At 44.3% G+C, this 26,581-nt stretch overlaps 2 protein-coding genes across 2 annotated transcripts in view; one reads left to right on the top strand and one right to left on the bottom strand.

Annotated features, from left to right (window-relative positions):
- Window positions 1-18,448, top strand: part of INPP5A (inositol polyphosphate-5-phosphatase A) — a 259,357-nt gene extending 240,909 nt beyond the window's left edge. The window contains exons 13-16 of the mRNA XM_075026659.1: window positions 12,226-12,337; window positions 16,647-16,715; window positions 18,040-18,127; window positions 18,221-18,448. Of these exons, the coding sequence (XP_074882760.1) occupies window positions 12,226-12,337; window positions 16,647-16,715; window positions 18,040-18,120 (262 nt within the window). The 3' untranslated portion in view covers window positions 18,121-18,127; window positions 18,221-18,448. The remainder of the gene's footprint in view (window positions 1-12,225; window positions 12,338-16,646; window positions 16,716-18,039; window positions 18,128-18,220) is intronic.
- A 3,775-nt stretch (window positions 18,449-22,223) lies between these two features.
- Window positions 22,224-25,050, bottom strand: NKX6-2 (NK6 homeobox 2). The gene is made up of 3 exons (XM_075027018.1): window positions 24,366-25,050; window positions 23,834-24,006; window positions 22,224-23,052 (listed from the first exon to the last, which is right to left on the bottom strand). Exons 1-3 carry the CDS (start codon window positions 24,778-24,780, stop codon window positions 22,804-22,806), a joined length of 837 nt encoding a protein of 278 aa, XP_074883119.1. The 5' UTR covers window positions 24,781-25,050; the 3' UTR covers window positions 22,224-22,803.
- Window positions 25,051-26,581: the final 1,531 nt, after the last annotated feature.

Raw genomic sequence — 26,581 nt, forward strand, 5'->3', positions numbered from 1 at the left:
CTGACCTTCCATGAGACTTTACAGGAATGGTAGGGAAGAGTTACCACTCTTGCTGTCTAGGATTTAGGGAAAATAATAAAGAAAAGAGTAGGAAGTGAAAAAAACAAAGCAAAAGGCATTTTTAATGTGCTTTCTCATAAAATGCACCATTTAGAGTATGAAAAAATGCAAATTGTCTGTTATAAAAAAACCTCAAGATTCTTCTTATCTTTTTATTTAGGGACCTAGAATTCTTAAGTGGTCAGACCTTCTTGTTTGCAGTTTTTCATTACACTGAGATGGCATTTCAATATAAGTAGTAATAGAAATGTTGACTTCTTGAGTAATTTTGTAACTATAAAATGCCATAATGAAATGATGATGTGTTGCAATACTTCTCTGGTTTTTTGTTCTTCTTCACGTATTTATAGTTGTCAATTTCATTACGCTCTTCAAAGTTCATGTACAGCGTGCTTTTCTATAGTTTGTTACCTTCTCAGTTGACTGTAAACTACATTCAATAATCAGTTGAGTAATAATAAGAGAGCACTTAACTCTTACCACTTGTTAGAGAAAACATCTCAGAAATCATTATTCACAGGTCTTGGCAAAAAATTAGATCTTTGGGTATTTCCAGCTACTGTATCATGCTTTTTAATACCAGCTTTTAAAAACTGAACTTTATATACACCTTTTCTTATTTTCTTCCCAGTCCCTGTGCTGATGGTTCCTAAAAATAAAATTTTGATGTTGTAATAAATATCAAATAAAAAGTTACTTTTTAATTCTGTGGAGAGTGGAGACCCCATACTGAGTCAATAATACTTTAAAATATTTCTTTTTAAACTACTGACTTCTTGTTTGTCTCTAAGCAATGGTACAGATAATTCTGAAAGGAAATTGAAATACCAGAGGCCTCTTTCCCGGCATTGCTCTATTTGCCAAGTTTAGACAGCCATGGAGAAAATAAGAACATTGCTGTACAGCTGTCTTGTCACCGTTTGGTGTTTAAAAAAGAACTGAAACGAAGCTGATGCCCTCCATAACAAGTTAATGCAAATACTCCATGCTTTTTGATCCTTTGAGGGAGGACCCACCTTCATTTAAACCCTCTGTGGGAAGGTGTGTTAAGTTGGCTATCCATTGTGAAAGACTGCATAAAAACACAGTGTAGTGAAATTAATATAACCTTGTAGTCCTGACTTAAATCACTAAAAGCCAGGACAGTCAATTCTATATTTAGAAAAGCTATTTTTCAAGGCTTTATAAGTTTATAATGACCATTAAAATTTATTGCAAGTTGAAACTTGACATAAGAAATTTCAAAACAAGAAGTAAAATGCTTACTTCCCTTTGGTTCACAGCAAGATCTCAGAAGAAGAGCACCCTGTTGCATGCGTATTTTCCTATCCATATAGCATACCTCCTTTGGGTTATTCATTTTGAATATAGCAGGCACAAGGTCAAAAAGACAAAGTACAAAAGTAGAGGATGCTGTCACCCCGTGGCCAGCCATCCGCCTGTAAGTGGAGGAGCAGAGATGAGCTCTGCTCTCAGGGTTGCTTCTGCATTTCACAGGAAACAATCACTGGACAAAATATGAAAAACAATTCTAGGAGTGGAGACCAGAGCCTTGGCATGGTTGATAAGATGGCAGGCAAATGAGGATTTTTAGAATTACCACTTTGGCCTTGATTGGGTATAAATTAAATTTAAGTGCTTTGGTTTTATCTAGCCAGTAATCCACCATTTGACTTACTTTCTGCCCTTTCAAAACAGTGGTTCACTATGTTTTCAAACTACTAAGCAATGCACAAATGGCATTTGTTGGATTTTACATAAATATGTTAATATTTTTAATCATACATTAATTTTGGTACGTATAGATCATAATTATATATATAATAATAGTTCTGTGAGAATTTATAGTTATAGTGTATTATAGTTATAAATCGAATTGTAGCTATAAATTGAATGGTATTAAGGCAACACAGTAAATTCATGTTAATGTATATGCAAGTGGGTTTCCGCAAGGTCTTGATAGACTCTGTGTTACTGAATGTTAGCTTCAGGACTCTTTCCAGTCAACTTTGTATGGGGAGAAGATTCCAAAGCCACTTCTGAACTCTCCTACCAGCCACATCTAAAAATAGCATTTCTGCAGGCATACTTCTGGAACTCAAAACAAAACAAACCTATTGTTCTTCTCCAGTGCAAAACTGTAATTTAGTTTAAGACCATATGTCTGCTTGATCTTATGTGAATTTTTCATCCTGCCCTGCGTGACCATCCTGCTGCGGCACGGAGGGAGTGATGGTCAGGCAGTCGCCCCTCAAAAACATTCAGAACAAAGCCTTGACTGAGCATAGCACTTACAGCATCTGCTTAATTTGCAAGGCTGTCAATTATCTCCTCTGTTCAGCAGGGCACTTAATATGTAGGCATTTCTCTAAATTCCTCTTCAATTCTGAGTTCCTTTTAATTCTTTAAGTATGTGCTTATATTGCATCAGTTTACCGTCCTGTATAACCCGTGCATCACAGAGAAGCATGCTAGCGATGCAGCGAATGAACTTCCAAAGAAAAAACTCTCAGCCTGCTAGCTCATGACCTGTATGAGCTGAAGCCATTTTACCTCCGGTCAGCAGCCTCTGCCCACCGGAGTTGCCCAGCACATTCTTGCCCTTCACAGTCGGGATCACCAGAAACCTGCCATGGGAGAGGTGTCTGCAGAAAATGCAGCCATCTCTGCCAGCCGGCAGAGAAAAGAGAGTTGGGGTCAGTTGTTCCTCTCCCCAGGCAAGAGGCTAACCTCTTCAAAGCCCACCCCTTTCCTCATGGGTCTTCCCTTGGGCTGAGAATGGGAGAAGTAACAAACCACACTGCCTCCAGCAACAGCAAATCCTTCCTCAATCCTCCTGAAATTTGCTAAAAATGAAGGCAGGCTGGAAGAGGAATCACAGCTTAATATGAAATCACAGGCTGCATTACAAGTCTGCTATCTTTACACAGATAAAAGAGCTGTTCTAATGGAGTATTTTTCAGACATTATTCACCCATTCCTATACTATATTTTGAGGCCTTTTACTTTATATAGTGAATATTCATGTTTTCATCTCATTACCCTTTGTAATCTAATGTAGCCCATAGCAACCTTAGCCACTGGAGACTAAATACAATTCAGAATTTTAAACTCTGTAAGCTCTGTCAGTCACAGGCTCAACAGCCTGGCCGTGAGCAAACAGCAAGCCCAGTGTGAGGCTGGAAAAGAGTTTGTGGTAGTCAGCAATCATTGCAAAAGGCAGTAGGTGTGAAAAAAGAAGTAACGACATTGTGGTCAGTCAATATACAGGTGGGCAATTGTTACCTTTATCACTGTTCTCCATTAATTATTATAATTATTCTTGTAGCTGTTGTATAGCAAAGATAGGAGCTGACTTTAGCAAGAGTTCACACCCACCTACAAGGTTTGCTTTCAGATAAGTCTGCATGCACAGTAATCTCATGTATTAATCATTCTCTTAAAGGGACCTATTCTTGTTTGTTGTTGCATTAGGCTGTCATGTAATTTACTGGTTGGACATATGTTTGCGTCTTAGATATCCTCTGTGTGGTATTTTTCTCAAGCAGACCCTCTGCACTAGCAGTATCTTGGCTTTGACACCTCTCACCAGGAGACAGGTTGAATCCCGTTTACTCTTGGAAGAGTGTTTCTCCTTTGGAATTCCCTCTGGCTCTGGTCCCTTATTCTGTGAGAATCCTGTTTAGTCTATAATCTGTTTATTCTCTACCCTTGTATTTTGTCCCATGACCTTTTTTTATTATAGTAGGTTGCACAATGATACATATATTTTTTCTGGTCTAATTTGCACTACAGAGTGAGCTAGTCTGCTCTGCATGAAGCAAAGCCGTTTCCAAATGCACTCACTTGTTCCTTCCCTCCTGCAGAGACCGTCCAGAGAAAAACAGCTCTGCCTTTTGTACCCAGCCTTGTGGGTGCCACTGTACATATCTAGGTTGTCGCCCTTGGGTGTGAAATGGGAAGACAGGATGATGGGTTAGATTTTGATGGGCTGCCTTTACTTACCAGTGTCCTCACCAATTGGCCTGCATGTTTTCAGAGTACACAAACCATCTGCTGCCAGGACTGGTGCAGTACTCCCAAAGCAAAACAGGAGTCCCATTTCTTAGAACATTACCTCAGTAACACTCCTGGGTCCTGTTGTCTCACAAAAGGGGGAGTTACGCACTCAAATAGATTAAAAATTGTTAAAGCCCTAGATGATTTTTATGCTTGCTGTAACAGTTACATTTATAACACATGATTTTTCTGCCAATTAAGAAGTATTTTCCACTGAATAGAAATACTTTGTACTCGTTAATGCACTGTAAAACACCTTCCAGGTATCAGTGAGTTATCCTGAATCGCCAGCAGATCCCTCAGCCCCTGAGGAACAAATCCCCACAGGACGTTGTATAGTTGTCTGGGTTCTTCCAGCATCGAAGGCACATTCTGGAGCACAGAAACAGCTTCCCAGCTGGAAGCAGAAGAGACAGCTATCATTTCCTCCAAAACAATTAGAATTTAATCATTAAAATGGCTTTTAGACAGATCTTATCCCCATTTCTCTCCTCGCATTAAACCAGTACCACTCTCACCATCATTCTCAATTAATTTCCAAATTAAAATAGGGCGTTTCTTTAATTTGTGAGGAACTGGTAGAATTACCCAAGTAAGCAGTTCTGTTTGCTTTAAGGAATTGTGGCAAAGGGAAAAAGAAAGGAAAATCAATGAAGTAAAAAAGTTTCAAGGACTGAATATTATTGTATGCCATGTGTAAGGTGAGGATTACAGACCATGCTGCAAGCAGAAAGTAAAGCAAATTCTAAATAGATTATGGTCTTTGCTGCTAACCAGGCCGTTCATTGTATTCTTGGCTGAAAGTGCTGTTAAAAAGCCCGGTAGTTTGGAACCTGAACCCTGTCCCATGTGTTGCTTCAGCTTTGCACTGATTTTTTTCCAGTATGAGAATTTGTAAATTATAGCCTCAGAGTAACTTACTCTAAGCCAGGCACGTTCCCAGGAAAGACATTTAGCTCCATCACAGTCACATTCAGTAACATCAGACCGTTTTGCTGAAACAAGCCAGCACTGGGTCCTTCCCAACAAGCCAACATTATTAATAATTACATTTATCCACTTGTAATAGTAGCAGTATTACATACATTTAGTGAAGTACAACATTATTGTTATTAAAGCAATAGAGCGCGTTGCTCATTGTCCACTCGCTGAGGCATTAGTATTGCTGAATAATCCATTTTTGTTAACTGGGCTTCCCCACGATGCTCGTATTGAACAGCAAGGCGTAGCCCACCAGTTGCTATTAGCTGTGTGTCAGCCTCTTGCTCTGACGCAGGCTAAATACCCCACAGAGGGGCACTGGCGGCCGGCGGGATGGTGCAAGCGCTGGCGCACGTTCACATTGTCACCGTCGTTTAGCCGTAGGATGTTCGTAATCAGCGAGGGGAGATTTTCTCTATGGGAAGCATTCTTGAGGGAAAGTAAAGGGCCAGTTGTTGTTCGCTGGAAAAAGAAAGGGGTCTGGCTTTTTTTTTTTTTTTTTTTCACTGAAAAAGGTTCAGAGTTACACTGGTGATACAGAAATGTTAACTCTGAAGCATATTATAGACATGTATTTCCCAAAGAAGTACGTTAAGCCAAAAAGCAATATGCCCAACGTAAATCCATAAGAAAGATTCAGTGAAAAACATCATTTCGTTAACTTTCCTGTTTTGTGTTGTGCCCGGAGTTATGGCTTGAGTCCTGTTTACCCTTCTTACCCTGTGCTGCGGGATTGCCTGGGTGACCCCCCTTTTTATTGTCACCTTTGACTTTTGATTGTTGGCGTCATCACCATGGTGTTAGTGTAGCCTTTGCAAGTAGCAGCTGTTTAACGCATTGTACTTTAACTACTGTGTTTGCAGGACTGTGTTTACCCTCCTGATTTGGCTTAAGTGAGATGCATATCATGGCCAGTTAGCTCAGCAGAGCATCATGAAGGCTTATTAGTATTTTGGTGTATATGAAGCAGCTAATTTAATTCAAACAGTAACTTGTCTTACTGCTTAGCTTTAACTATCTGCTGCCTAAAGTGAGCACATGAAGATAAATTACATGGGGTCATTTGTTAGGAAGAGAACTAGGGAACCCAAATCTCTCCCTTTCAGATTCAGTGAAATATAAAATGGTAATTCAATTTGGAGGAAGAAACTAACGATCTGGAAGCTGACAAAAATTAGATGTTATAGTTTGATTGGTTGAATGATGTTTTATTGAAATCACACTCGTGTACTAGCTCACGCTAATGCTGAGTTGGGACCTTGTCAATTAAAAATATCAAAATATTTTTATTTATATCTTTGGCCTTACAACTTTCGAAGTCTGCAAAACTTGAACTGGCAGCCTACATTCACTGTCCTTGCTTCTGGTAAAAGCATCTTAGACAATCTGAAAGTGTGTCAGAACTAAAGGTAAATTTTCTTACAAAATACAAAAATAGTAAATAATTTTCTGATGAAAAGTGGTTGGGATTTTTCCTCTTTTGAAGTTCTCTCTCAATATCATATGTAAATAGAAAGACAAAGGGAGAGAAGGTTTAGTAAATGTGAGGACTCATACCCAACTTCACAAATAAAACGGACCAAATCTAAACTGTGTCTCAGCTCTTCTCATAAAGAGCTCAGTTTTCATCAATACTTTATAATTCCATTCTATCTCAAATATTTTCTATTAGAAACAGTTTAGTGAACTAAATGTGGGGACAATTAGTAGATGAAAACAAGTGGTCTTTGAATAGGAGGTATTTCCACGCCCTGAAACATTATAAAGTTTGCCTTAACATCTGCATATGAATCTAGACGTAGGATGCACAGTTTTTCATAATGACCTTTAATGTACTAAAAAAGATTACATAGCTTAATTTTTCCCCACTGTTGCCTACTGGGTATTGTCACACTTCCTACAACACTACTGGAAATGTCTAGACCATAGAAAGCAGAATCCCTAAAGCAACACCAAAACCCATTATCAGCAGCAAGGCATATTCACTCCGTTCACTATGTGCAAAAATGAGCTGGAAAGCAGAACTGTGTGTGACAGCTTTTAAAGGTAATAACACTCCAAAGCGAATTAATCGTTTCCTGTTAGAAAGTACATTTCACCCATCTCAGTAACACATTTTATCTGTTCTTACACAAGAGAAGAGTTCATTAGGAGCATTTTTCCTGACTGGAAATGCCAGTTAAGGAGACATTTATATACACAGTATTGTTGGCTTGTGTTTTAAGACACTGCTGACAGGATGGTTTATGATGTTAGAACACTTTTCACCCTGCAGTAAGTATTTTTGTAAAGGTGTCCAATCATCTTTGACAATACTTGTCAACAGCAGGAGTGCAATAATATTACTGATACTCTTAATGGTTTATTTTTCCCGAACAGTTGCCGAGTCACTCTCATCCTTATTAACTGTAATACCAGTAGTTCATTGGACAGCCTGCTCCTTAACAGTTACTTAACAATTCCTCGAAGAGTTTCATTAAATTTTGACAACATTGAGCATTATACTAATGAAGTTGCTTAAATTAGTACCTTTTGGAAGTTTTACTCAGAAAACCCACCTGACAGTAATCCTGGTTAAATGCAATTAATGTAACTGAAACAAAAGTTTGGGAAATAAGGTAGAAAAGCAGCTAGAAGGAGTATCCTGAGAAAAAATAAATCCTGAACAACTGGAGATAAATCGTACAAGCCTCTCGCATGGATGCTCCAGAACTGCCTGTCTGTCCATCATCCAGAGGCATATACAGTCAAAGTATATTTTGCATAACTCTACTGGCTGGCATATGCAGAGAATAACAGACTATTTTTGCTAGTAGTTATTCAGCTAACATGAGTGGTTAAGGTCCTAAATTTCAACTTTGCCACTGTTTTAAGCAAGGCAGAAAAGTTGTTCCACGTGGAATTCCCCATTTTTCTATTTGTATCTTTAAATATACATAATATTGTGTGTGTAAAAAAAAAAGTCAGTAACGATACTGAATACTAAAGTTAGGAAGTTTGTACAGTCTTAACTGATCTATAGCACCTGCATGTGTTAGCATTATATCTATTTATCCTTTATATTTCAGTGGTACCTAGGGGCCTTTATCTGTTATGTCATTATTTTTACATGAGCACTCACTCTTCATTCTCAAGATCACTGTTTTGTGTACGTTGCAGAAGATAGATTGTGATTGAGGCAGAATGCTACTGAAAGAAGAAAAAAAAAAGACATTCTTTGCTGTCTAGTCATGGGACTGAGAGAGCTGGTTCTCCCCTTTTCTCTGCCACAGTCACAGTTCTGATGGTCAAGGCTAATAATGCATGCACAGAAAGGTGGCACGATGCTTACCCTCTGGGAGATTAATACTGGAAATTTTAACGTTTGATTATTTGGTGTAGAGTCCTTGAAATTATTTTTATCAGATCTGCAGCTGTTTTTAACAAGCCTGTAATTGTTTATACAATTCATAGATCAGAAAATCTGTTAATTAGATTAACTGAGTTTTGAATTAAGAACTGTGAGTTCCTTACTTGCATGGAATGAGTGGAGGCTGGAGATGTCAGCAAAACAAAGCTATTTTAATGCACTTGATAGTAGGCAATGTTATGCTTAATGTCTTTTGGAAGATGTGTATTACAAGAATGGTTCTGCTTTTGGCATGCACACAAATTTAAATTTATGTTACTCTTTAAAAGAGACTATTTATGCTTTCTTTCAAAGAGGCAAGTGAGAAGTGGGGTTGAAAGGAAGGAAAAGAGGAGGTAAATTATGAAGCCACCCTAGAGAGAACAAAAAGTTAGTAATAAAATTAGCACACTTGTATCTTGGTTAGCCCATTGAAGATGGGGGAAATATTTTCCAGTCTCTTGAGTACCATCTTGAGTCTGTGCTATCTGGGCACTTGCTGTATTGGAAGAAGCAAAATAAGTGTCGTGTCTTTATGTCCTGCTTTTTCTGAAATACATGCTCTCCTGTTAGTTATCCTGTTGGGCACTCTGCAGCCTTCACAGTTGTGGGGCCAAGTTTGCCAGCTTTGGGAGATGTGTGTTTGCAGGGAGTGCAGGAGCACACCCAAAGGCTGCATTCTGGTGACAGATTTTGTGTACAAGACTGAAACTGAGTGCTGCTCTGTGTGGCAGTTCTGAGGCTTCAGGCATATTCTTTGTGTCTTTGATTTTTGCAACATCTTTCTGTTACGGCAGCACCAGAATCATCAGCCTGGCTTCCTGAAATGCTTATGCATCTGTCTGTCTCCTCTTTCGATTACTCCTATTGACTGGTTTTAAGTCCCATCAGCTGGTGGGAAGGCATCTGAACGAGGTTACATCATGTGAGACACCAGAGTATCCACAGGTGGATAAGAAAACCCTTATAAATGGTTATAACCTTATATAGGTTATAAGAAAACCCTTATAAATGCTCCAACCAAGTAAAAGCTTTAGAGTTCACAAGAAGATGATTCCATTCTGGAAACAGTCACGCTATTTTCATTCCACTGTTCATTTAACTACAGAACAGGATGATGGAGACAACTACTGGAGTGTATGTTGTTTGAAAAGTTTTATTCTGGAATAGCATACGTTCAGCAGTATGTTTCATGAAGATTTCTTCAGTGAGAGTCTTCTTAGAAACCTCTAATAGAGCTTTTATTTGCAAAAATCTGTTTAAGATAAATGGCATATAATAAATGAAACTATCCTATCCCCAAAACCTGTTTAGTCACAAAAAAGAATCCCTCCCAGCAATTTTGAGTCATACTCAGCTATGATCACTTTTTGAGCCCATCTACAAAAGAAGCCTGCTTATTCCAAAGTATTTGTGACCCTTCTAGAGCATGCAGGAAGAGATCAAATAGTTCTCCTTATTCTGGGGGGGGTGTATCTAGTTAGGATTTTTTATTATGTCTATGTCAGCATTTCACTGAGAGTGAGACTTGCACAAGCCAAAGAGGCAGTGGTGTGGAGGGAGAAGCCTTATTCACGGGAGTGCAGCAAGACAGAGTGCTCCACACTTCTGGCCTGAAGGAAGGATGCTGCTTTATAAAAAGAGCTTGCCCCACTTTATTGTATTAAATTATTACCTACAGATCATTTTGTCTGGATAACTTTTGCAGCATTTATTTTCATCTCTGTCCCAGCCATTAGAAATCTGATTTGTCAAAGATTTGTAAACTACAGTAACTTCTTGACCGGGTGATCAGCACTAAAGACCTTGAAAAATTGGCAGAAGTTTTCACCCTGTGAAAACGTTAAGATCAATAAAGCAAATTGATAAATACCATTTCGCAGAATATAGGCTCTTGGATGAAGTGCTGTAACACATAGCAGTAACAGATCACTCCAGGTACAGAACTTCATACTTTAAAAGCCATATAGTTAATGCTGTAAAAGGAAGGATTATATGAAATGTGATAGATTATTACACCTTATGTCATAAAAAGTAGCTTCAGTTATGTGGGGTTCCTGAGTAACTAAAGTAAGAGGTTTCCAGAAAAAGTCAACCCTTAAATTGCAGACAAAGAGCTTCTACTACCGATAGTATTACATCATCAAAATATTTCACAGACACTCAGAAATAAGCTGTACTTCTGTATGTCAGTGAAGCAGCAAATTGAATTCTCATAATATGTTTTGAAAATGAGTCTTGTTAGGTTTGATGAGGTGGAAAAGGTACTGAGATCACTGGTTTGTTCCAATATGTTCAGTACGCTTTTCTTGGATGTTTGCCACGGCTAATCTTTTTAATGGCAGTGTAGCTTGTAAACCCATTTGGTAGAAAGCTATACGTCTCAGTTTCAGAGTATCACACCAAGTAGGGTGGTAAATAAGTTTCTCTTCAAGCATGCAAACCCTTTTGTTACAATAGGAGAGATTTTATTTTAACACACATATCAGGAAAACCTCAGTATTTCCTTTATGAATTCAGTGATGAGCAGAATAAAATGCAAATGTCATTTTAAATACACCCACCCATACATATGTAGATAATAAGCACCAGCCTTATGGTTTTTGTGGAAAAACAATTATAAAGAAATTGAGCCTGTCACAAACCCTCTGGATTTCTGCAAACCCCCTCTTTGGCTACCTAGCCATGCCATTTTGGAAATGGTCTGGGAAAACAGTGGGCCTCACAGCATGATGAGCCATCATCAAAGTTCTGTCATATTAAACTAGTGAGAACAGTTGGATAAAACGAGGAAAACTTTGGTCTGAGCCTCCTGACCGTTGAACCAGAGGTTGCCACTTCAGGTGCTTTAGATTATTTCAGTCTGTGGGCTCACACAGGCATGTTGAGTTAACTTATTTTAGGCTGTTCCCTGAGTTAAAATAAACACTTCCTGTTGGCTTTTAAAGCTAAGTTAGAATGCGCTGGAGATCCCATAGCACATTTATAATGACCCTACAGCATGACTGCTATTTAATCAGCTTCTATTCCAGATGTCTTTACAAAAGAATTTACTTTTTGTTAACACAATTTCATATAAAGGTATAGAATCTTATGTAGTCAGCATCATTTTCCTTAAACCATAGTTGTAATTCCTTGGTTCTGAAGATATCCCCTGAAAAGCCTGCTTTCTTGTCATATCCTCTGTCCTGTCAGCCTTAGAGAATCCATACAGGTGGGGTTTGTGTACAGCTGCAGAGATCCCAGTGTTCTGAACTGTTTTCTGTTAACTTATTCCTGGATAGCTCTCCTTGAGAGAATCCTGCAAAGAAGTCCCATGAGATGAACCTTTTTTTTTCCTAGGTTTCTTCTGCCTATTCATTTTCCATAGTCATAGCCAACAGCCTACTCTGTGCTCGAGTTGTAGTTGAACTAATTTTCATACTTTCACATAGATAGTCTGCAGTCTTTAAACACTCTCACGTGTGAAAATGCAAGGTAGGAGGTGAGAGTTTTGAAACTGTGTGTGTCTTAACATGCTGGCCTAAGGTAGGATTGTAGAGATGAGACAAGAAATGGAGAAAGAGCACATGGGAAAGAAAGGGGGAGGAGGAAAGAAAGATAAATAAGTATGAGAGGTGTCTAAAAGAGCTGCTTTTTGCCAGTTAAATTTTTTAATTAGTGTGGTCATTTGAGCCAAAGGTTTCAGGCTGCTTTGCAGAAAGTTGCTGATGGTTGTGGTGGTGATTTGTTTGCAGTTATCCATACAGCGAGGACTCTAGCCAGGGAAAGCAGTACATGAATACGAGATGTCCAGCCTGGTGCGACAGAATCCTTATGTCCCACTCAGCCAAGGAGCTCATCCTGAAAGTAAGTACAGACCTGCAGCCACCCTGCTGCCTCCACGTTGTGTTTATCTTCAGCAAAGGTAGGTAGGGCTGAGACACTTCTGCTTCCCTTGAATTTCCAGTTGCCAGCAGCAAACACTCGCCAAGCTGGAGACAGCATACCATGGCAATAAGAAACTGTTAGGCCTCCAGTGCTTTCCACCCGAGAATGTGGATTTGTCCCATTCAACCTGTTGGCAGTTACCAAAGCATGAGCTTTCACAAACGCTTCTTTTGGTATCTGAGCTGCCAACACTGGCTGCCTGTCATCTCTCCTGTGCTGCTTCTATACTTGTCAGTGCTGTACTGGGATGTACAGCACTGGGAGACTGTGCCTGCCTTAAAAAAGAATAGCAAGAAATAAAAAACCTCCATCAGTCCCCCAATCCAGTCCACTATACAGTAACATAAGTAACAGCACTGCCCTTACTAAGGATTCAGCACAGATGCAGACAAAAGTAACTAGGAGTGCCTGCTGACTGAGCAGTAATGCTATTGAAAGAAAAACCTGTATGGCAATGGCTTGGGGTACCTGAGTTACAAGCATGGTAGATTTAGGTTCCCTCTGTTGCTGATGGTGAGAACTGGATTTCCCAAGAATATGTCAGATCCTAGATGGGCTAAATCTCCAGTCACTGTCCCCTGAATGAAGGCAGAGTCTCCAGCAGGTAGGCTCCTAACTTCGGTACACCAATTAAGTGCCTAAATTTAGACATTGTTAGAGCTTTAAAAATACAATTGTGCACCGTTTTTAGAACATACAGTTCTTCTTGGGATTTTAGTGTATAGAGGTAAGGTAAACTTGGTGATGCTCTGTCCAAGGTTAATGACCTAAATATAGTTCAGGAGCCTTCCAGTTTTCCTTTTCTCTCGTTTTCTTTCTCTCCTGCTTACTCCGCTCTGCTGTCCTCCTTTCTGTGGAAACACTGAACCAGGTCAGCCGGTTACGTATGCCAACTTACACTGCCTCTGTTTTTTCCTGTGTGCTTGTTCATGGCAACTGGAGACTGGTCCTGTTTATGCTGGCTATCAGTTGTTCTAAAGGACCAAGCACACATCAGGAAATCGGTTTATGATATAAGATCTCACTCATGCCTTTCTGCCCTGAGCTAAATTTTTCCCACTGTGCTAGCCATGGCCATGAGCACAATGCAAGAATGAATGCGCAGTAACTTTTCAGAACTGTTTCATTGAGGTTATCTTGCTGATCAGACTGTATGACTGTCTCATACATAACAGCCTTACCAAACCCCAAATTGCCCAAAGTCATGTGTCTGTCTGTATGTTCTGTATAACTAATGGAGTGAATTGCAGAAAATAATCTTTGCAAATAAATCCATATTCTACAGCTTCTTGGGTTTGGTTTTTTTCTGTTTAAATTAATGAAACCCTTGAAACTTGCTCTCCTGAAGTTTATAACCTTCTGTTTCTCTCTCTCGTCAGGGTTATTTATCTCATGATTAGACTGTTTGCTTTGCAGTATATAACTCACTGAAAGGCTGAGAACATTTTTTCCATAGCTACTCAAATTTCAATTCAATGTACTTCCTCACGCATTTTAATACATAAGAAGTGTCTGCATGGTATCTTGAAGTTTTGCCCAAAATTTTAGACAATGCATGTACTGCAGTATTTAATTTTAAAAATTGTGACGCTAAGAGGAATACAGGCTTTATCGTAAAATAGTAATGTCAAAATCAGTGTTATTTGATTTTCTTATACAGAAATATCATATGAAAAAGTGAGACTTTACCTTACCCAAAATATTACAGATAGTACTTGGCGCCCATGAAATTCCTAAAGAACAAAGGATTAAAAGCATGGAAAGAGTGGCCAATGAGGGAAGATTTTTTTTTTTAAAGCTATGAATAAGGAGATAGAAGTGTACACAAAGGCTTGAAGAGTGTAAACAGTGCAGAGGGAAAGGAATTCTTCCAGATTATCTAGGGGGGGTATAACTTGGATATAATGGGAGAAAATTAAACAAAGGAAAACAAAGTTAGAGCATTAAAGAAATTTGTAACTGTGAGGTCACTCAGCCCAATTCTCAGTCTCTATGGAACAGAAACCCAGTCAGTTGGATCATTCAAAGCTTATATTTAAAAAATGCATATAATTTTGCCTCTGCAGCTTTGCATTTGCAAATTATGAGCATGCAGTTTCGGACATCTCCAGAAACGCATATGCAAAATTACAGATGTACATGAAGCCAAACTGGCATGGTTGTTTAACTCAGTGAGTCTATACCAGTAAAGGAGTTAGCTTATCCAGCTCAAAACCAAACTGTAATTCTGGCCCATAAAACTTAATGAAAATATTCAGTGGAAAAGAATGCTGAATTGATAGAGAAAATGATCTTACAAGTGTTTGTGGTTCTACACAGTAATCAGTGTTTGCCTTGCCATTGAGAATTTATTCCATTGCAGAGACTTGTGCTTTGAAGCTTTAAAAGGAACTATGAAGAAAGTAAAAGCAAATTTTAATTAACCATTTATGCTGTAAAAAAATCCTTAAAACGTAAATGTATATGAATTTTTAAAGAAATTTCAGTTGTAACTAGCTATTGAATATTCTTATGCAGGTAATTATTTTGCTGTATTAACTTTTCTTGTAGGCAGATAAAGAATTTATTTTTCTGTCTTAGCAATGCTATATTTTATTTCAAACAAAAATTCTAATAAATCTGCATCTTAATCCTATGTAAAGAAAAGATAGTACGCACAAATTGCCACACTGTACAGTCTGTTCAGCTACACAGTAGGCATTACAGATTGTACAGACATGGGGCTGTAAACAGCTTTCATGCAACATCATCTATCATGCTATGGTCGGTTACCTCACCATCATGTTATTTTATGCTTCCTGAGCCCTAAAACACCAAAGGTTGCCCACTGCTAGGGAGTTGTGTTGATGCCTGATAGCATGAAGTAATGAATGCTCAGCCAAGTGTATATTGTTTCTGCTTGTGCACCGCTGTAATTTGTTTATCTGTCTAAAGATTATGCAGTTGAAAATCCACAATTTTATGCTGCCTTTGTAAATTATCAAGTCGCTTTTGATGAATGTATCCCCACTTCCGATGCTAGTGGCATTATGATCTTGAAATATTGAAAAGTGCTCATGCATACAATGCAGAAGGTTATGTTTTTATATTTTTGGCAGACAACCGTGCTGTAAAGTAAATCTGACCTTAAGCTTCCTTACTGCATTAAAGATAATTCAGTTTTAACTTTATAGTCCTAAATGCTACTGTTTATATAAAGTTATTGCCCAGTCAAACTTGACTGATTACAGATGAGAAAGTCTTGACTGTTTCATACAAAATAAATTAGTATTGCCAACTAGTTTAAAGCACATCTATGATTGTATTAGAGATTTGAGAGTGTGCAGATTGCAGATTTAATTAGCTGATAGGAATTGTTTAGCATAGTAAGCAATTGTCTTGTATGGCAATGTATTTGTATTTATTCCTGAAGTACTGTGCTAGAGAATCAAAACAGATTCTCAGAATCATGTTTATTGCAAATGGCAGAAAGATGAGTACATTTTATTATTCATTAAGCTACAAATGCTAAAGAAGTCAGTGTATAAGGATAAAGTTTGACATGGAACAAAATGAAAGCAATTCATAATGGAGACTGGAGGAATCTCGTCTTTCATTTGCTGATTTTCTTAAAATCACTTTATGCTTTTTTTTCAGATGAAGAAATGTATCTCATAGGAATGGTTAAAGATTATACTCATAAACTAAATCATTCATTCATTCATCTCTCTGAACATTTAAAATCACCTATGTGATCAAATCAATCTCAATTGCCTCTTAGAAGGCAATGTGGATTGTATTTAATTGGAAGAACAACATATATCACACCTAATTCAATAAAAATTGTGTGTTGTTCTTAAAAAAGGACTGGCCAAATGTGCTAGCTGCATTTCACTGGCAAAAGGCTGGAATGCAATCATAACTGAGTTATTCATTTCATCTATCCAGGTGTTACTCACTAAAATGTCTTGAGGTCCCAGAAGCAAGGAGTAGATGCTGTGATTTCATGAGTTATTTTACACGGACAAATTGCACAAATTACTGCAAGCAGTACTGGACACAAAAGTTTATTCTGCATGGTTTTTCTCTGGAGAAGCCAAGCAAAGATGTGTTAATATCACTTCATTCAGAAACTGGTTTGAACTATTTGCATAAATTATGTATTTCTTTCTGTTTCTGTAATCTGGAGAATAGTTGAACTGACCAGTGTTTTGTTGTGTTGTTTTTGTTGTGTTTTTTTTTTAACTAGTCAGAAAATGATGAGAAAATAGTAATATATGACCACATCGGGCCAAATGTCTGCATGGGGGATCACAAGGTAATTAAATTAAACATTTTAGTATTGTATCTTTGAAGTTTCTTTTATTAGGAAGGAGAACGTATGCACTAGTTTCTGTTGATTTTATGTTTAAGTCAACTATATACCTCTCCTATTTTTAATTTAAAGCCTTGAAAATGTTTTAAAGTTGAATTCAACTGAAATCAGCCAGTATATTAGAGTAGATACTTGTATGAAATGAAATAAAGAACAGGATGATGTGCGCTAGAATGAAAGCATGGTACAATACAAAATGAAGAGGAGCAACTGGCTGTGCATTTATGACTATTCCTGTGAAACAAAAGTATTTTCATTGGGCTATCAAAATTGCTTCCAAAACATAGCTTCAATTAAGTTGGTGCCTAGCTGCTTAGTAGTAAAACAACGTATTGGCAGTTCCATATTTAAGCAACAAGTGAGAAAAAGGATACAGAATTACATAAATAGCAGTTGTTAAAGTGAAGAAAAAGGCATGAATTTTACAATCAATCTTCTCTGCTGAAGATACCGGATGGAAAGCTAAGTTAGAAATACAGCAAAACTGAGTATTTGCTTCTTTGAAAAAAGCTGATGGAGGAGCAGGAGGTAACCTCTGAAAGCCTATACTAAAACTATGTAAAACCCATATAAAAATGCAACTAGAAACTTGCAAAAACTTGTAAACTATGAAAATGGTAATGTATCAGTCCTAGAGACAGAGCTAAGGCTCTTGAATGATAATTACGGGATGGATAATGGGTAATTGCATGTGTGTATGCATGTATACACAATAAACCCAAATTCACAAATACATGCCTGCATTCACTTTCACGGTCAGAGTTCTTGTGAGACAGAGTATTGTTTTCCTAAGGAAGAATGCACTTAAGATATTTGGTCCAGAATCATCCAAGTCAGAGCTTAAAATACAGAAGTTTCCTAACTTCTCCAGTAAAATGAAAAGTTCATTGTGTCAGCAGCTAAAGGACAGCCAGTTCAGAAACAATAATTTTTGCTTCCTTTATCACCAGTGTACTTAACATGAATTTTTTAAGCATGGCACTTTCAGTGGAGCTAATTCTATGATAAAAGGGAGTTGTGTATGGGAGCCAGTCCTCTTCCCGCAGAGATCAGTGGCAAATTTTCCCTTAGATTTTAGTGGGAGCAGAGATCTGTAAGGAGATGATGTAGTTCTGTTGTGCATTTTGTAGTTAGATTAATCCAAAAAATTATTGCATAATTTTGTTTCCAGCCATAGAGGAATTTTTGTTGTGTTTACGACTAAATGTAAAAAAAAAATGTTTCTATTTCAAATGTGTAACTTCTATTTTTCCCTAACTTGCTGCAGCCTGTGTTCCTGTCCTTTCGAATAGCTGCTGGGGCAGGTAAACCTATTGCAAATGTGCACAAGTGTTGTGTCGTGCAGTGATGTGGTGGTAAATATCATTTTTTTCCTTTACGTTTATATTTTCTACATCATTTCCCCTGTGTTTATTTTTCTTTTTAAAAAAATGCCAATTCTGCAACAGGAAAAAGATGCCTACGAAACGAGAAGATTTTCCGTGAAACCACACTGTAGCAAGGAGGGGAAGGAATACGCAGTATACTGAAATACATAATCATAACAACTGTATTGATAAATCAAGTCCCGAGTGCCACATTTTTAGACTGCTGATCGTACACTATGCTTCAGCATCTGGACTCTGTTTGAGAAAAGCCTCACATACCTCACTGTCTTGTATGTTCATGTGACATCAAGTAGAAATGTGGAATTATTTTTTATATATATGTCACAATTCTGTTGCCAAAACTCTAAATAGACAGCAGAGATGTTATGTATTTTAGATTTCACAACTTTCAACTTTTAATAAGTGTTTGTCAATGTGGAAAAGCTATTTCAGCATATTATAAACTTTTAAGGGTGTCATGCCTAACATTATATATCTTTACCACTTTGGGGTTTTTGTACATTGGATTGTATAGATAGAGATATTGATGGTTTTAAATGGTATTTTCTTTGTTGACCAAGGCTTATGGTTTGTGTTTTAGTTTTAGTATTTTGTTTTTCATTTTTATAATTTTTTTCTCATGTTATTTACTATACTGCCATGTTACATGGTTTTTGAATCACACAGCAGCTGCTTTCTATACATACATATATATGTGTGTGTATATATATATGTATGTATGTGTATATATACACAGATATATAAATAATTTATAAACCTGACCAAAACTTACGCTAAATATACTTTCCAATATGAATGCTTGAGAGTGCCATATCAGCAGTTAGTGTTGGAGTCTTAGCAGGTTTAGTTAAGTGTACATCAACAACCAACATTTATATAATAAATAATATATAGCAGTGCCATCCAGGATACAGATATATAGCAAACTATATAGCACATATATTAGCAGTTTCACTTTGTTACTCCTATAATCCCTTCTTTCTATGTAATATTAAGGATTGAATGTGAAGTTCTTAGCTAGGTTTGGGTGTAACTTTCCCGAATTTTGTAAACTGTTTTTGTCCGTCTTTTGTTACTGTTTTATGGTGCCAAGTATTCTATATTGAAACAATAACAACATGGGAGAAGAAAATCATAGTCTGCTTCAGGTAGCAACTGTATTGGACACAGACTGTATTTATACAGCGTTAGAGAAAAAAAAAAAAAAGACTGTAAATTTTCCTGGTTAGTAGCTCGGTGCAGCCTACAATATAATCTTGTTACGAACATTTTTTCTCCCACCACTAAATACAACATTAAAAGGTGATTAGGGAGTCTGTTGATGAAACACAAATGTATGTTTTATTGATTTAATTTAGAACACTACAGAGTTCATGGACTGCGTGATGGCATTAGATTGATGCTTGATTTTGGTATAAATCACTACCATTGAAAATGATTTGATGTCCGCTTGCAGAGTGTTTTCTCAACAGTACAATCTGGGTTTATATTAAGTACTGTTGCCTAAAGGGCGTCTGCAGCTCTGTATTGTTATTGTGCCATGTTGCATTATAACCACACAGTAATTCTATTTAAGCGAACTCAACTCATGATAACTTTGAAGGCCTTTAGAAATGAGTACTCTGGTTCTCAAGCAATAAAACTAATCATGGTGAATATGGCTGTGTCTGTCGCTTCAGTTTGGGTATCGGGGATTACGGGGAAATTATTAAATTGTCACATTTCTTATTAATGAGTTACCTTTTAATCTCCTGCCAATTAACAGGGTTATTTTTCACATGAAAGCCTGCTATAATAGGATGCAGTTCTGGCATTAATCAAAACACAATACAAGCCGAGGAAAAACGCGTTTAGGAGTTTGTATTAGAGTGCTAACGTACAGAGAGTAATACAACTTTATGAGCTATTCAAGAGATGCCGATCCCCAGCAGTTCAATAAAAACGCCACCATAAACTCCTTCGCGATAATCTCCGGTTGTAGAAGAAAAAAAAAACACTGCCTTTTCAAACTGGGGCCGAAGCCTCGCTGCTAGGTGAACTCACCGAGCTATGAACTGCGAGACCGTCAATAGCCCGAGCCCACCCCGAGGCGTCAGGTGCGCAGGTGACCTGTCGAGGTTAATTTGCTGGAAGAGCCTCCAATTCCACCCACGCAAGTTCATCAAACGCAGCCGTCGCGGGGAAACAAAAGCCGGAGGCGTCAGCTGGGGGGGGGCTCGGCCGGGGCGGAGGGCAGTCCTGCGGCCCCGGCCCCGCCGGGCTCTGCTTGGCGGGGGGCGGCCCCGGCCCCGGCCCCGGCCCCGGCCCCGTGGGCTTTAGCCGGGCGGGCGCGTTACGGAGGCACCTCGCTCTGTGAAAAGATACTCGTCCCTGCACAGACTCCTGAGTTCCTTGGGGCTCACTGCGTTTAAAGAAATACGGGAAGGAGCAGGCGCGAATAATCCGACTTTGAAGTGCGGGTGGTTTTAGTTTGTTTTGGGTTTTTTTATCCTGTCATTTTCCCTTAGGAGCCAGGAAACCGGCTCCGCTTCGTGGCGGCGGTTCCAGCGTCCTCTCTCAGTATGTTCAGAGCCCCGGCGAAGATTAATTCCTAAACTCGATTTACGCCGTCTGTAACCGCGGTACAACTGGAGCGAGGTCTCAGCGGCCCGCTGCGTGCAGTGAGTAAGAACTCGCAGGACCCCCCCTCCAGCAAGGCGCCGCCCGGACAGCAAAGCGAGGATCTGCCCGCAGCCCAGGGAGATAAACCCGAGCGAGCCGAGCGGGCGGCCCCGAGCGGCGGCACCTGGATCCCGGCGGGGAGCGGCGCTCGGCGGCCGCCCGCGGCAGAGCCAGGCCGGGACGCCCGGGGGCGGCCCCGCGGCGGGGGTGGGGGGGGCCCGGCCCCTTGCGCGGAGCCCGGGAGCGCCAGCGCTGCCGCAGGCGGAGGGAGGGAGGACGGCGCGGGAGGCAGCGGGCCCCGCAGCTGCCCGGGCTGCCGTAACGGCCCCGTCCCGCCGCGCCGCGCCGCGCCGGGGGTCGCTTCCCTCCGGTGGCTGCCGGGCAGGGGAAGCACGGCCGGCCCGCAGTGCGGCCGCTGCAGTTTGCTCAGGCTGCGAAGCAGTAGCTAAGACACGGAAAGAAAAGAATGCCTCATCCATTAAAAAGAAAAGCGGGGGGGGGCGAAAAGGCAGCTTGACAACAAAGCTGGCTTGCACCCGTCAGTCTCGAGTATGGCCGAGAGGAGCAACGCAGAGCCTTGGGCAGCTGCGAGGCACCTCGACGGCTGCCTAATTACCTGGGTCTCGTCAGGGGCAGGTCGTGAACGCAACCTGCAGCCGGTGCGGGCCCGGGCTCACGCTCCCAGGAGCTCGGCAGGAAGGCGAGGGAGGGAGAGGGCGCTTGCAGATCGCCACCGCGAAGCTCAACGAGTTCGCCTTCGGGTTTTTTTTGCGGCGGCCGGTGTCCGTGTAGCGCAGCGGGACGACTCCCAGCCCCAGCCCCCCCGCCCCCGGAGCAGATCACATACCCTGCCAGCGGTCACCAAAACGCTTCTGGTGCGGGGAACGGGCGCGGCCCCGGCCCGCGGCAGGCTCAAGGCTGAACGTCCAGCCCCGTGCAGCTCTTCTTTCCGGGGAGCGGGGGGGCCCAGCTCGCGGGTTCCCCTGCGGCAGCCAGCCCGGCTCCCGGCGGTGCCGTCGGGGCGCGGGGCTCCCCGGCTCAGCCCGCCGGCCCCACCGCCGCAGGGCCTCCGCTTCCCCCGGCGGAGCGGCGGCGGGGCCGGCCCGCCCGGGGCAGAGGAGCTGGGGGAAAGGCCGGGGCCAGGCGAGGCGAGTCGGGCGAGAGCGGCCCTGAAAATTGGGGCCCCCGGACTAGCAAAGCAAAGAGCAGGAATTGCCCCGCAACCGGTGCGGTGAAGCCCGCGCCCTGCTCTCTCCCGCCCCGCGTTCTCTCGCCAGATCCCGCGGAGCGGAGGCAAAGCCTCCCCCAGCTCGGCAGTGGACCCCGGCCGCCCCTGGCGCGCAGCAGGATGGGGACCCAAAATGAGGAAGGCGGGCAGAAACTCGCTAAAGGAGAAGCTTGTTAAATAATTTATTGATCTATACAAAGTCTTCCCAACCCGTGTGGAGACATTATTTGATCCCAATGTAAAATCAAGCGTCCATTTTTTTTCTCTCGTGCTGTTTTGGGTTGTCCTCTCTTTCGATATTATTAAGCATAAAATCCGGAGGCAGGAGAAATCAAACCGCCAAAACACTGAGCGGGGTGTGGGGGGTGAAAGAAAACAGCCAGTTTTACACTAGAAATATACATCACAAAATCTGAAATTTACTATATACAAAGTGGCTGAGCTTGGATTTGGCAACCCATACAAAACGTAACAAAAATCTGATTGTTAGGAGCAGGAAATCGGCAACAAGGCTAAAAGAAAAGAGGGGCAAACCTTAAAGGGACACAAAACAAAAACCAGAAAGTTGGAAAAATTCCTCTGAAATTTACACCGATGAGAAGGAAAATAATTTCATAACTTATTCTGTAAAAAATATATACATTTCACATACATCTTAGGCTGTACAACACACCACTTTAAACATCCAGTTACATTTCACCTCCGCCGCCGGGCCAGCCGCAGCCGCCCAGAGCAGCTGCCGGTGCCCGTGCCCTCACAAGGTGTCCGAGCTGGTGCTGCAGGGGCTGACGAGGGACAGGTTCGTGGATTTGTGCTTTTTCAATAGCCTCGTGATTTTTTCGTCGTCTGAGTTGGGGTCCAGGGGCTTGTTGTATTCGTCATCGTCCTCATTGTCCGAGCTCTCCTTCAGCTTCTCCGTCTCCGAGTCATGCTTCTTCTTCGCTGAGGCCATCTCCGCCGCGTGCCGCTTCCGCCACTTGGTCCGTCTGTTCTGGAACCAGACCTGGGCACCGGCACCGGGCACGGCTCAGCCCCACCGCCCCACTGCGCCAGCCCCCGCCCCCCCCCGCCTGCCCGACAGCGGGACCGAGCCGCGGACGCCCCTTCCCCAGCCCGCACGGGGCGAGGGGCCGGCGGGACTGGCGGTGGGCGACAGCGCGGGGAGCAGCAAGGCCCCCAGGCCGTGCCGGGGAAGGGGCTGGCGGCGACGCGCTTGGGCCCCCTGCCCGGCTTCTCCGGGGATGCCGCCAGCCGGAGCTGCGCGCCAGGGAGAGCAGCGGTTCCGCCGAACAATCATCTGTTGAAACCGGGATACGCTGGCCAGAAAAACAAGTATTTTTGGCTGCCAGCGTGCTTCAGCGCGCCTGAAGTCTTTGCTAAAAAATTCGCGTGGTTATGCAAGGTAGAGTTGTGCCAATTACGGGCCAGGATCTGCGTTGAAAACTGACCCGCTGAAAGCGGTTACCTGCGGTGGGCTTTTTGGTTTGGGTTTTTTTTAATCTATCTTTCTTTCTTTCTTACATCGTTTGCAGCACAAAGAACTCTAAGCGCAAAATAAGTTACACAGGAATTAGCCTACAATCTATCCAATCTCCAGACATAATTTAAATTATAACTGACTTTAAAAAACAAAATCCCTATACGGTTGCGCAGGTTTCACGGTGGCCGACAACCGCCGCAAAAGCAGAAAGGGCCAGCGAGCGCTGCCCGGGCAGTGCGTGGGAGGCGGCGGCCGCCAGAGCCCGTGCCCGGCCCGTGGCCCCAGCGCGCCCGCGGGGACCTACCTTCACTTGGCTCTCGGTCATCCCTAGGGAATAGGCGAGGCGGGCTCTCTCCGGTCCTGCCAGGTATTTCGTCTGTTCGAAGGTTTTCTCCAAGGCAAAAATCTGCTGCCCAGAGAAAGTCGGTCGCGAGTGTTTCTTCTTGCCGTCCTTGTCCAAAACCATGCCCGTCTGAGCTGCAAGCGGAGGAGAAACAGCTCCGTCAGAGACGGGCTCTGCACCGGTCCCGGCCCGGCACCGGGTCTCCGCCCGGCGCTCGGGGGAGCGGGCTGCGGCGGGGCTGCTTCGGCTGTCGGCCACCGCTGCGACGCCGCTGGCTCTAGAGCAGGATCCGGTCTGGGGACATCGCAGTGCGCCGCGGCGACCGGCCCCGGCCCCGGCCCCGGCCCGCCTTCGGGCCCGCCTCAGGGCGCCGCGCCCGCGGCCTCCGCCGGGCCGTCCGCCCCGTCCACCGCGCTCGCCCGCCGGCCCGGGCCGCGGGGGGAGGCTCCCCGGGCCGCGCTCCCCGCGCCCCGCCGGCACCGGCCGCACTTACCGGGACAGGCGAGCCGGGGGTCTCTCCAGGGCGAGCCCTGCACCACTCCCGGCCAGAAAATGGGCGGCCGCCCCGGCAGCTCGGCCAGCGGCTTCGGGTAGCGGGAGACGGCCGCGGGGTTGAAGTACATCCCCGCCGAGGCCGCCAGTCCGTTGATGCGGGGCAGCCCGCCCAGCAGGTTGCTGGCGGTGCCCACGGGCCGCCCCAGGATGTCGCTTATTCCGTGCGGCGTCCCCAAGGGGAGCTGCGTGTTGAGTCCGCCCAGGGCCGGCGCCTTGAAGCCGGAGGGGTTCTGCAGGGTGTAGGGGAAGAGGGAGGTCTTCATCTCGGCCATGTTGTGCAGCGCGGCCAGCGGCGTACTGCTGAGGACGAACGCGCTCTGGCGATTAGCATCCATCTGCCCCACCGCTAACATTTGTGGTCATCCAGGAGCGCGGGTCCTCCTCCAACCACGCCGGCAGCTGCTCTGCTGTAACCCCACGCCGGGAGCGCCGGCGGCGGGCGGGACGCTCTCTTCGCCGCTTGCGGGATCAAAGCACCAGCGAGTACCAAAGTTTGCCGACAGCAGGAAAAGCCCCAGCGCTCCTCCGCCCGCGCCCGCGGCTCGGCGACGCGCACCGCCAGCTCCCGGGGCCGGAGAGCGCCGAGAGCCAAGTCGGGGCGGCGCGGCAGACCGGCGGAGAGGGAGTCCCGGGCAGGAGAGCCCGCCGCCGGCGGAGCGTCCCCGGCAGGCTGCGGCCCCTGCACCCCGCGCGGGATCCAGCGGGAGGAAGGGGGGGGCGGGACGGGACGGGACCGGCGGGGTGGGCGCCGCGAGGCTGGGCTGGGCTCCGCGCCTCGCCTCGGCCGCGTGTCCCGGCGGCGGCAGCGGGGGGACCCTGCGCGCCGCGCCCCGGGGCGCAGATAACCGCGCGGGCACCTGCGAGCTCCGCGCCCATTGGGCGGCCGCCTCCCCGCGCCGCCGCCGCGGCCCAATCGGCGGGCGGCGAGCGCCCCCACCCCGACACGTCACCGCCGGGCCGGGCGGCCTCCGGGCGCCGTGGGAGCGCGCGGAGCCGCACGTGGCCGCGCCGCGGCCGACGGGACACCCCCCCTCCCCCCGCGCCCACGCCCCGGCCCCCGCCCGCCGCGGCCGGCCCCGCCGCCCCCCCGCCTCGCTCCCGGCTCGCCCTCGCTGTCCCGTTTGCCTGGGCCCGCCGCGGGAGGCGGCCGCGCCGTCCCGCCGGGCGGCGGGCCCGCGCAGAGGCCGGCGGCGCCTGGCCGGGCGGCGGGGCCCGCCTCAAGGGCTCGGCTGCGGGAGACCCGCCCGCGTCGGCCGGGCCGGGAAGGCAGCCCGCGGGGCCCGCCGAGCGCCGGTGAGGTGCGGGTGGACGGCGGCTTCGCTGCCGGCGGCCGCTGAGCGGGAGGGGCTGGGCGCTGCTTCCCGGCCCCGCCGCTCTGCCGTCGGGTAGTCGGTCCCGTCTTCAGCGGCGCGGCGGCCGTTCCCCGTGCACCGGAGCCGAACGGCTCAGAGCACGGTCACGGAGGCGGTCTCGGGTCCTGCTCAGCTGCCGTTGCTGCCGGTTTTGAAACGCCCCGGCATCGGAGAGGTTCTCCTCCCGGGACCGGACGGAGAGGGAGAGCCCCGTGTCTCTAAGGGGGAAAAAACGGCTGTTGCATCGCCGCGCAACGAAGCTCGTTCGCACAAATAAAATTACCACTGGTATTCTTCCTAATCGAAAACACACCTACTTGCCAAGAAAAGAAGAATTCGGGTTTGAGGTTTTCATAGAAAATAATTCCGGAAACGGGGTTTATAGCGCGTTCTTCGCCTAGCAACTGCCTTCTCCTACGTTTTTGACGCATTGTTAAACAAGGAAAATACTGACCACAACAAGTGGGGAACTAAAACTTTTCAAAGTGTTCACAAAGTGAACGTGAATCGACTCCATCGTACCAGAACAATTAGTGAAACGCGTGGTCCTTCGGATGTAGTTGTGTCGATCGTCAGAACCGTTTGCAGGTGAAGGGGGTTTCGTCCGACCCGAGGCAACAGCCCGAATGTCGGCGTGAGTTTGGAAGTCATTACCCGGGCTCGAGCAACGGTCTTTATTTTCGGTCGCTGAAGTTAGACGCGATTTAACAGTCTGCGTCTCTCGTTATACGCGCCCTCCTAAATAGCTTAACGTGAGATTAACAACGACGCTGCCCTAAAGAAGGTTTAATAAACGACTTCG

This window comes from Buteo buteo, chromosome 4, assembly GCF_964188355.1.
Source record: "Buteo buteo chromosome 4, bButBut1.hap1.1, whole genome shotgun sequence".
In the NCBI taxonomy this organism is placed as follows: Eukaryota; Metazoa; Chordata; class Aves; order Accipitriformes; family Accipitridae; genus Buteo; species Buteo buteo.